Source organism: Maylandia zebra, linkage group LG18, assembly GCF_041146795.1.
Source record: "Maylandia zebra isolate NMK-2024a linkage group LG18, Mzebra_GT3a, whole genome shotgun sequence".
In the NCBI taxonomy this organism is placed as follows: Eukaryota; Metazoa; Chordata; class Actinopteri; order Cichliformes; family Cichlidae; genus Maylandia; species Maylandia zebra.
In genome coordinates, this window is record NC_135184.1 from 542,575 (window position 1) to 553,591 (window position 11,017).

At 45.0% G+C, this 11,017-nt stretch overlaps 2 protein-coding genes across 12 annotated transcripts in view; one reads left to right on the forward strand and one right to left on the reverse strand.

Annotated features, from left to right (window-relative positions):
- Window positions 1-3,895: 3,895 nt before the first annotated feature.
- On the forward strand, window positions 3,896-10,329 carry LOC101470210 (uncharacterized). Of its 4 annotated transcripts, none has more exons than XM_004572397.5 (5): window positions 3,896-4,697; window positions 6,687-6,730; window positions 8,004-8,171; window positions 9,157-9,251; window positions 9,726-10,329. In XM_004572397.5, the coding sequence occupies exons 1-5, from the start codon at window positions 4,631-4,633 to the stop codon at window positions 9,961-9,963; spliced, it is 612 nt and encodes a 203-aa protein (XP_004572454.2). In that variant the 5' UTR covers window positions 3,896-4,630; the 3' UTR covers window positions 9,964-10,329. The 4 variants fall into 4 exon arrangements, with proteins under 4 accessions (XP_004572454.2, XP_076732847.1, XP_076732848.1 ...); XM_076876732.1 differs by lacking the exon at window positions 3,896-4,697 and adding an exon at window positions 4,704-6,428; XM_076876733.1 differs by lacking the exon at window positions 3,896-4,697 and adding an exon at window positions 4,704-6,116.
- Window positions 10,230-11,017, reverse strand: part of LOC101470701 (uncharacterized) — a 9,236-nt gene continuing 8,448 nt past the window's right edge. For all 8 annotated transcript variants that reach the window (XM_012925051.2, XM_004572402.3, XM_012925052.3 and 5 more), the window contains one exon: window positions 10,230-10,690. In XM_012925051.2, coding sequence (XP_012780505.2) covers window positions 10,592-10,690 — 99 coding nt within the window. In that variant the 3' untranslated portion in view covers window positions 10,230-10,591. The remainder of the gene's footprint in view (window positions 10,691-11,017) is intronic.

Genomic DNA, 11,017 nt, shown 5'->3' on the forward strand with positions numbered 1-11,017 from the left:
CTGTACAGCTGTCTGCAGAGCTGCTGGGCTCAGCGTGAACACCGGCAGTGACCAGTTTGTAGGAGAGGACATTCAGGAGGAGGGAGGTTACCACCAAACCGACGTTCAAGGCCCTGAGTGAGGTGAGAGGTCGGAGAGCTTCAGGTGATGTGCAGGCTGCAGGAGCTCAGACTGTTCTGTGTGGACCATCAGCAGCAGAGATACGTTTATACTGTGGAGGATGAACAACTGAGGGTTTTACCAGCATGACCAGCACGTCCTTCAGCGCACACGCATGTACGCAGCAGACGAACTTCTGTGCACCTTTTTGTGTTTTTGTGCCATGTCGTCCTGCACCGACATGGCAGACGTTACAGGCTCAAACTGTCCTCATCCATGCTCTGAACTTGTAAATCAGACTGCGTAGTTGGGAGTTTTGTAACCTTGTAAACCAAAAAATCTGAAAATGTCATGTTTGTGCATCTATAGAGGAGAATTTGTGTGTTTGTAAAAGTATTTAGACACGTTACACATTATTTTGTTAAGGTCTGTTTACAGATAGAAAGCAGAAAGCTACGTGTCAAACTCTGGTTCCCTGGCTGTGTGTGACTCTCAACTTACGAGTACGAATTTTGAATCAGTTCAGCTGATTGGTCAATGTCATGTCAATCACATGACAATGTCCAATCAGAGAACAGATGGGTTTGGCTGTGGGAGGGGCACTATACTTAGCTTCAGGCCCTGGAAGGGTCATACAGTTTGAAGCTGTAGGATCTCTGTTGCTAGTTATTTAACCTTGGGTGGCTGTTGAAAGGATAAAGTTGTGCTACACCAGAAATACCTTTATTGCCTTAGTATTACTTTAACACAAGGTCAGGGCTGACGCGGACCATCGCTGTGAGTTACCACAAACTCAGAGTGAAGCTGCGCTCTGCCGTTGATGCGCCTGCTTGTTGTTCCAAAGCACATATCTCTCTGACTTCATATCCTCTAAATGAGTTTGTTGTATTATCTTAAAATGTTTAATAAAAACATGTATCGCTCAAGCTTTGTAACTGTCCCGAGCAGTGAAGAGCTTGTCGTTTCCAACACCGCTGCCCCCTGAGGTCCACGGAGCCGCTGGAAAGGCTCTTCAGGTCCCTGTGTAAGCACATGTGTGATTGACATGACACTGAGCGATCAGCTGAAAGCAAGAAAAATCGGGTCAAAATTTGCACTCGCAATTCGTACCTCTCCTGGAACCTCAGAAACAGAATGTCCCCACTAAGACAGGAAAACGTGTGTGTGTGTTTGTGTGTGTGTTTCTCAGAAGAGCCTCTGTGTCGCCTTTTTAATCCCCTTTAATCTGATCCAGGAACAGTTGCTATATAAATCTGATGTGACGTGTTTAGACGGACTGACCCTGAACGCCTCACAGAGCACACCTGAGCTCATCTGTGTGACTCTGGTAGAGACTCTCACACTGCTGCAAACACAGAACACACCTGATCAACTAATCATCTCTCTGATCTGATGTCACGTCTCCTCCGTCAGGCTGTGGGAAAGAAAGCTTTCATGTTTCCATGGATATAAAACGTCGGCTGCATCCTTCGAAGGACCCGGCCTTCGCGGTCTACGTGGGCCGGGTCCTTCGAAGACCGAGAAGGCCGGAAGTGCGAGGTTGTGAAATTGGACGGTCTAGCCTTCAGATTGTCGTCACCGCTGTCTCGGTGGAGTTTAATAAACTCGCCGTCTGCTCCTTGCTGTCTAAAATATAACAGGACACTGGAGTAAACTCTCGACCGTCTCACACTTCTGTTTAATCAGTTTTCTGTTTGACATTTATTCAGCTGTGTGAAAATCTCGGAGGAACCCACCCAGGGGATTATAAAGTTTTATTTAATCTAATAACTTTGATCTCAGCCAAACCAATTTACTCACCAACAAATAAAACACCGTTAAAAGCCAAACAATAACATTTTTAAGTTATCTTAGAGACCACTGAACCCCCCGGTCAGCTATCGAGCTGGCCGTGCTATGAATTCTTGGATATGGTAGGCCACGAAGGACACACCCGACCTATCCTTCAAATTCGGGGAAAAGGAGGACGCATTTGTCGGCTGCATTCGGAGGAGTCGACGAATTGGGACAGCCTTCGTCGCCTGGCTGTGACGTAATCGGCCTTCAAATGCAGCCTCCGGAGGATGCAGCCGACGTTTTGTTTTCAAAATTATTAAACTTTATTAAGAAACAGTATACAGAACATGTATACAATAGTGATGGTAAATTTGATTCTTTTTACTGAATCGAGTTTTAATGAGTCACTCACCAAAGTGAATCGGGTTTTTTGAGTCATTTGATTCACTGAGTCAGTCGACCAGAGAGTGCAAAAAATTTACATTTTCACTCAAACTTAATTTGTTTCTCTTTTCATGTAAATCCTACTGCTAAGACGAGTGATTCTAAAAGAAAACAACTATTTTATAGAGAAAAAAAGAGCAAAAACATTTCTAAAATTAAGCAATTTCCTATCAAAATTGCTTAATAAACATTTATTTTGTTTATTTTTATTTTATTAGTATTTTCCTTAAATGTGTTAAATATATATTTTCTCATCTAAATGTCCACTGAGCTGTGAGCCAGGGGCGGTAATGCGCCTTAACATTGGTTGCCAACCAAGAAGAAGAAGAAGCTGTGAGCCAGGAGGGAGGGGGTGAGTAGCTCAAATGTGCTGTTAGCATGTTAGCAGAGCGATGCTACTGTGAACCGAGGAGCTATTGTCTTGATGTGAGCTTCTACTCAGGGTTTTTTCTTCCAGTTCAGAGCAGAAATCTTTTTGTTAAGATACTGGATGTTGTGTTTTTCTCCACAATTTTAATTATAAGCTAGATACATTGCTGCTAACAGCAACAGGGATGAGTCAGTGAGTCAGTTGGGCTTGTGAATCATGATTCATGAGTCAGTAAAGTGATTCTCGAGTATTGAACGATTCGTTCATGATTCGCGCATCACTAGTACACAACCAGAACAAAATGAACATATGCCAGCGGGTGTAATACAAAGATTTACATACATTCAAATAATTTGTAATTACTACAAACAGTAATAGTTTTCACAGCCTTTTCGTTAATTGATCCACGAATCAATTTTATGTAACATAAAACATTGTAGTAATGTTTAAAATTAGGCTTTTTGTTACTGTATTTGCATTTGTGAAAATAAAATTTAGCTAAGATAACTAACAAGTTTATTATAAAGTAAACATCTTCCTTTTTTTGCCTTTGAAAGAAACAAAATACAACATTTTCCCGTTTCACAGTAAAGTCTTTGTAGAGATGTCCAGCAATGAATCTACTGAAGTCTTTCCAAAATGTTCCAGCGCATGAACAGATCCAGAAGAGGTGCTGCACAGTCTCAGGATGGCTTCCACAAAATCCACAGCTCACATTTATGTCCCTGCCCCCCTCTCACGGACAATAACCATATCCAACTTCTTAATAGCAATGAACTGGTCTGCATTGGTGCATCATATCTTTATTCTCTTCCCCCTCCTGCCCCCCCCCCTCTTTCTTAAATAGATAACTATCATATCTGATATCATATCTCACAGTACAATAATATTGAATGGGTTGCATTGTTGTATTTTGTCATGTTTCTCAGGTCTTTGTCTGAATTTCTACGAACATTATTGCTAAAGATTGTCTTATTGCATTGGAGTCACACTGGGTTAAATATGTACACTTGGGTTTTAAGGGGTATTTATTATTTTCTTCTTTTTTTGGGGTTGTATGGAAGCCCCAAACGCAATTTCATTGTTCTTGACAATGACAATAAATAAATAAATACTAAATACTAAATACTTTTGAACTTCGTCGTGTAATGATTAGCAGGATAAATCAGTGTTTTAAATGAGACTTCCTTCACTTTATTCGTTACCAGATACTTGTTAGGTTTTGGGACACAGCTACAGTCTCGCAGCTGTAATGTAGGCCTTAGAAACAAACCGCAGCACTGAGCATGCTCAGAAACAGACTCATTCACAGCAGTCAGATCTTTGTTTTCCCGCTCTGCCACAGATTCAGCTGCTTCACCTCTCAGAGTTTTATCATCATCATCGTCGTCCGAGCACGGCTCTGATTGGGGCAGCGCTCGCAGAACAAGAAGAGTCACCTGATGTGCTCGGACGCAGAGAGCCGGGGTTAACAGAGAGAGCTGATAATCAGTGTACTGACAGCCCTCCTCTCTGGAGTTTCATCGATCAGCTGACGTCCTGCATGGCACACCTGTCAGGTGTAAGATGAAGCTGCTGTTTTGTTTCACTCAAAATGACAAACAGGCAGGGGAGAGGATAAAGGGAGACACCTGGGACCCCCACAGGTGTCAGGTGGTTTTACTCGTCAGTGCAGAGGAAGCGATTGGTGACTGGAAGCAGGCTGCTTCTGTCACCTGTTCCATTTAGGCCACGCCTCCTGTAGCAGCAAGCAGAGTTTAAAGCCGCCTCACTCTGGATTTGATTCTGTGAGCAGAGTAAGCCTTCAGAGAAGCAGATCTGTCGGTGGGCCAGTTTCTCTGACTCACCGTGTCCTGTTATAAATGTGCTGAGCTGTGTGTGTGTGAGGATTACTGCTGCAGGTATTTAAACCCACAGCCAGCGTGTGTGTGAGCAGACGACATGCAGCAGATCTACAGACACAGCAACGAACACATCGAGGTTTATACCACCGTCTTCTCCCCCCAGGGTGAGTGCAGCACACCTTCACCTCTCAGCAGACACACCTTAACACCTCGAGTCGCGCTTTGTGTCAATGCCGAGTTCAGGTGCTGATGGGCGGTGCCCTTCTCATGAATCTGACCTAAACCATCAGAAAGCTTCTCTAACTGCAGCGACGCCTGACGACGACAGAGATTGGTGTGTTTGCTGCTGAAGCCAGCTGTTCTTCGTGGTGGTGCTGCTTTCATGGAGCTCCAGATGTTACAGTGGGTGGTGGTGTTCAGCAGCTGGAGTGTGATGATCACGCTGTCGCTCCTGAACCCGCAGACACGGATCAGCATTGATGCTGCTTTGAGCCGAGTGCTGTCCGGAGGACGCCACGATCTCCAAACAGACTCCAGCGTCTGAACTCTCCGCTGAGTCTTCATCAGAGCGTGACGATGATGCGGTCACGGGCTCTTCATCTGTGTTTTACGCCCACAGTCTCTCACTCGCAGCTGTGCCCTCTACATCGCCTCGCTGGGCGGCAGATGGTGAACAGCTTTATTACAGTTTGAGGGTTTTTTGCTGATTCATTGAAACACGCCGCTGACATCAAGTTTCTTAGTTCCAACATTAAAACTTTTCTGTCAAGTTCAGGCTATAAATGACCTGTTTGTAGGAAAAGACCTGAGAATCTGGCGATGCTCTTATGAAGAAAAACGGAGAAACTCTCAGCAAAGAGTGACTCGTCAGCTCAGCGACAGACGGCGACCTTTGGCCTCGATGATACGATATCAGACCACCGTAGTCTGCTTCAGGAAACCGAAGCTTCATCATCACTCCGTGTGGAGCGAGTTAACCCGAGCGGGTTTCACAGAGTGGTCGGTCTTTGGGTTCAAATACACCCGTTCACGTGAACCCTGCGTGATAAAGTTTACACTGCTGTGAAGTCCTGCCAGGTATCAGCCAATCAGAAGGTCTGAGGACAGCTGCGAGTGGATCAACAGGAAGTTGATCTTCGCAGTGAGGAAAAGTTAAAACGGCTCCTTCGTGAACCGTGAAGGTCTTAGATATCACCGCTCTACTTCCTGTAATGTGTCTCGGTTGTGTTTGATCCTTGAACATTCACTTCCTGCTCTAATTCAGCCTGATCCTGTTTCCCGGCATCTCCAAGCACCTGAAGGCCGCAGCGTTTCCTGGGATCAGACTCTGACCAGGATCCGTCTCGGACCGCTGAATGGAATAAAGCAGCTGGAAGTGATGCCATCTTTACACTTTTATACAAAGCTAATCTGGTGTAACAGCGACTTGCTGAGGACACTCGGTGACAACCATCTACCAGGTGACCGGTGAACGCCTTCAGCAGCATTTTAACCGCACGCTTCGATCAGGCTCGCTCCAGAGACCGTTCCCTCGAAGGTGAACCTGACACATCTTTAGTTATAAGACTGAACACGAGGAGAGGGTAAGATATCCATGGAAAGGTGAGGTGTGAAACAGATAACTGGCAACCTGGTGGATGTTAAAAACATGACATCGGACCTTCGCCGCTTTGGACAGAACAGCGAGGAAGAGAGGCAGCAGAAAATCAGCTGTTCCTTAAATCACACAGATTCCATCTTGCAGTGTCTCTGATCCTTTAATCTGTCTGCACAGATCTGATCGGCTCTTATCTAAATTCCTTGTCTTAACTTGAGCATCTCTGTATGCTGGAGCCAGCTCACAGTCTCTTCTTCCTCACAGGATGCAGAAGTTTCCTCGCTTCTCATCTTTGTTTGTAAGAATCAAATGCAAAAATTCAAATGTATGTTTTTCTTTTCTCGGGTGAACTGAAAACGCACCGAACCTTCTCGTACGTCAGCTGACACCATGAATCACTATCATTACCAACCAAAGCTTTTTGTGCCCAGAAGCACTGTGTACACAAATATATGACCCACAATGTCAGTAAAACAGGAACAAACACACACACAGGAGTTTTGTGGGACCTGTATTGATGAGCTGATTGGTTGATGTGACTTCCTGTGTTTGTCAGTCTGCAGGTCGAGGACAAGGACGAGATATGTGGGAGCAGAGAAGGTAAATTCATTCATCAAACCTTTATTCTGAAAATCTGAAACTAAGAAACACATCTTATTTTGAAAAGCATGTGAGCAGTTTACCTGTATCACTGAAAAGAGATAACAGCAGATCCTGGTCAAATTTACAAATGAAAGAAAAGATGACTCAACTAAAACACGAGAACGAGCTGTGAGGTGTTGGATTTCACTGATGTTGGAACAGGAAATATTCATGAAACGATCACGTTAACAAATGTTTGGTGTCTCTGCAGTACAGTGGTCTCGTTTGTTGAGGCACGTCGGGCTCCTCAGTAAGGTTTCTCAGTATTTCTTCCTGTTTCGTGTTCATGAGACGATGAACATTTGTTAGCCTCCCGACTTCTCGGCCTTCTCACCCCCACCAGACAACAGCTGCCAGGTTACTGATCAAAGCCGATAAAAACACTCCAGTGTCGAGAAGCCAAAACACATCACAGGTGAAAGAATCAATGAAAAGATGCAGAAGGTAAAATGGGCGGAGCCACCTCAGTGCCCGAGTCCAGCTCAATAACCCGTTTGTCTTGATGTCAGGGTTCAGGCTCTGGCTCGGGACCAGAGAGGCTAATCAGTGTTACATCAGCACGACCTCCGACCTCTGTGTATTCACAGCCTGCTGAGCCGATTAAAGACGCACACACGCGTCCTCAGAGTGACATTCATTCATAAAAGCATCGATTTCGTTCTCTTAGACTGATTTTAAATGTGCTTTTGACAGTTTTAACTCAAAGAAAACCTTTAAAGTTCAAAGACCATTTGTTTTAAATAACCCGCACGTTGGTTAAACGCACTAATATAACATCTGCACGATATTTTTAACATTTAAACTACTTTAAAACTGAATTTGTCAGTTTAAATTTATGAAAAGCAAGAATTAAACACATCTACAGCTCATCTTCTTTTATTGGGCATTTATACTTATTATCTGCAGGATTTATGGTGTTTTTGTGATATAAAACCACCTTTTGAAATACAAAATGCTGACATGTTAACACGTTTTTAATGTTCTAAAACATGAATAAATCAGAAATTAAATTACTGGGACTTTTGAAACCTCTAAACTATGTTTTGATCATTATATTATGGTTTGAAAAGCCGAATGCACCAACAGAATGATGACGTTTAAACTAACGGCTCCTGTTTTCTGAATATTTCCATGAGTTTTTCATGAACTTTCGTTAGAGAGTAAAGTGCTGTTCAGGTTTGATCCTCTGGGGGGCGATATAGTCATAAGCACTTCTGACTGTAACTGGCAGATGGCGGTGGCGAGGATCCAGTACCGGGGCCGCTGGCCGAAGGAGCTGAACCTGAACCAGGGGGACCTGGTCCAGGTTCAGTTTAAGGAGGATGAGGCGTGGTGGTTCGGGCGGCTGAAGAACGGGGATGAGGGTTACTTCCCTGCCGCCTGTGTGGAGCTGCTGCAGGTAACGGCGCTCACCTGGCCGACTGGATTAGAAACTCCACCTCAACCAGTATGAGGTCCTTTACTTCTCTCACCCCAACCGGTCGCAGCAGATGGCCCCGCCCCTCCCTGAACCTGGTTCTGCTGGAGGTTTCTTCCTGTTAAAAGGGAGTTTTTCCTTCCCACTGTCGCCAAAGTGCTGCTCATAGGGGGTCATATGATTGTTGGGTTTTTCTCTGTATCTATGAAGCGCCTTGAGGTGACTTTTGTTGTGATTTGGCGCTATATAAATAAAATTGAATTGACTCTGAAAAGCAGGTCCCTGAAAAGACCTTCCTCTGATTTAAGGCATGACTGAAGAGCAGCAACATGTTTTAAGCAAAAACTAAAGTGAGCGTTGTGACACGACGCGCAGCCTTAACGTGGCCAGCCTGTTTTCACCTGGTAATCCCTTTGGTACCTGGCAGCAGTAATGGAAACCACAGATTAGTTTTAAACAGGCTTCTGAGGGATTAAAGGCTCGTAGACGCTCCAGGTACACCTTTAAAAATACCTGTGCAGTTCCAACATTCATTTATCTATTGATGCAAAAAAACGTCATTTACTTCAGAGGAGAACAAAGAAGGTCTGAGTTCTTCCGGTTTCCTCTGTGCTGACAGGTGACCTGTCCAGGTGGACCTTACCTGTAGCTCTGTGACAGATGGGCTTGATAAGAGGAAGGCACACTTTTTAACCATTAAAAAAAAAAAACTTCTTAAACTGCCAATAATTCATTAAAGGCGTTACGATATACTAACTCACATTTGAGCTGAATTTAGGGCGCTGCAACCCATCTGCTCACCTGTGTCACATCTTCACCAGATTTAAGGGTGTTCAGGTGTTGAAATGACTTTAACCCTGAATAGCAAACATTGGTACTAAACTCTCGCTTCTGTTTGTAAGTTAAAACAAACTCAGCAGCTGATTGGCTCACAGCCAGCAGTGATGTAATCCTGTTTGTTTCACAGGGTGGAGCGTCTTCCATAGCCACGCCCACACTGCTGAGGAGAGGCTCAGTACCAGCAGTTGTATTGACCGCAGGCGCCCCCTGTGGCTGCACGAGGTAACTACAAAAACAGGTTTTACAGCAACAAAACTTTATTGAAACACTGAGCAGAGACAATCAGAGGGTTTAGCTGCTGTTTGAGGACAAACACTGAGGCTCTTTATTGTTTTAAATATTGAACCATTATTACTAAAGACTGTTTCAGAACTGCATGGATGCAGTTTACTTTCAAAGTTCAGCGTTTAAATGCAGATTATTACTAATGTGACTTCAATTTTATATCAGAAGCTTTTATTTGTTGTCCTTTTGTCTCTCTGTAGTTGATTTCTTGTGACGTGAGGTTCTCCGGTTCCAAACATACAGTTAGATTTTTATGGATTTTTGACGGGACCGATCGTCGGCGAGAACACAGAGAGAACTTTGGGGGAAACTCATTGTGTGCCGAGGGCCCAAAATAAAATAAAGCCCTCTGAATGTGAGTCGGCTGTTTTCACTGTGAAACATGCACCTGATGACTTTCTCTCCTTTCAGCGGTCGCAGCACCCCAAAGCTACTCAGGAAGAACAGCATCCGCCGCCCGCTCGGCCTCGGTGGGCCCTCAGTGGCGGCGGCAGGAACGGGAGGCTCCTCCGCGGCTCCTCAGGGGTCTCCGAGCCTCCTCCACCGAGTCCTGGCCAAATCCAGGAGGAAGAGCTGCCCGCATCTCACCCACATCCACCATCCTACCCCCGATACCGGTTCCGTGAACACCGCCTTCCAGCCAGACTAAACCCCGAGTTCACTCCTCCTGTTCCTCCTCCTCTGCACGTGACCCAGGAGTCCCAGGGGTCAGGTCCAGGTCGCTGGGAGGCCCTCTTTCATCTGCTGGAGTCTGAAGCGAGTTTCAGAGGCCGATGGAGTCACCTGTCCATCGAAAACCTCCCAGTCAGCCCCGATTGCCCGACGTCAGCCTCAGCTGGACCCCTCAGACGGGGCGGAGCCACCGTCACTGTCAGAGACGCTCACTGAGGTTTCAGAAAAAGGTCGGGACACCGGTCCAGCTTCATCGCTTTATTAAAACTGTACAGTCACTTTGTTTTTGTGTCACTTCACAAATTTGATGTTTAAAAAAAGAAATAAAATCATTTAAAATCCATTCCAATATCAATCAATACATGACAATCAATACAATCAATAAATCTATTGTGAGGGTTAAAAGAGCAAAGTGTTAAAAACATTCAGCCATGTTTCAAGCAAGAAATCAAAAGTTTTACACGTTTAAAGGAGCAGTTCATAAAATCAGCACTAAAAACTGTCTGAGGTTAAAATCCGTTAAAATACACGTGAAGATCCCATCATCCTCTCCTCAATCAATCAGTCAATCAAACAAACAATCAGTCAGTCAGTCAGTCAGTCAGTCAAACATCACACGCTGATGAGGCCGCACTGATGCTGAAACACTCATGATTGGAGGGCCGACTGAGACTGAGCACGCTCTGAAGTTTCAGGATGACCAGCTGGAACAAAGGAGAGAAGGAGGAGGAGTCAGACACAGAGTCAGCTGATCAGGACAAAGTAAACGGGGAACGCCTCGGCTGTCAGTCCGTCCTTCTGCTCAGCCGTCTGTCCAAGCAGCTAAAAGCACAGCTGTGAGCGAGCGAAGCCACGATGCTGCAGTCTGAGATTCAAACGTGTGTCTGTGCCTTTAAACTGCCCGTACGCATCATCAAAATATGGTCGCCACTGACTCCCGCAAACATGGAGGTGAGTTTCCGTGTGTGCACAGTAAGAAGATGTCACGCGCACGTCACTAAGCAAAGACTTCCTGCGTGGACACAGCGACC

Bases quoted from the DNA above. Each gene is read 5' to 3' on its own strand.
- LOC101470210 (XM_004572397.5), top strand. From the start codon at position 4,631: ATGCAGCAGATCTACAGACACAGCAACGAACACATCGAGGTTTATACC. The intron at 8,172-9,156 runs GTAACGGCGCTC...TTTGTTTCACAG, and splicing joins CCTGTGTGGAGCTGCTGCAG to GGTGGAGCGTCTTCCATAGC. The intron at 9,252-9,725 runs GTAACTACAAAA...CTCTCCTTTCAG, and splicing joins GCCCCCTGTGGCTGCACGAG to CGGTCGCAGCACCCCAAAGC.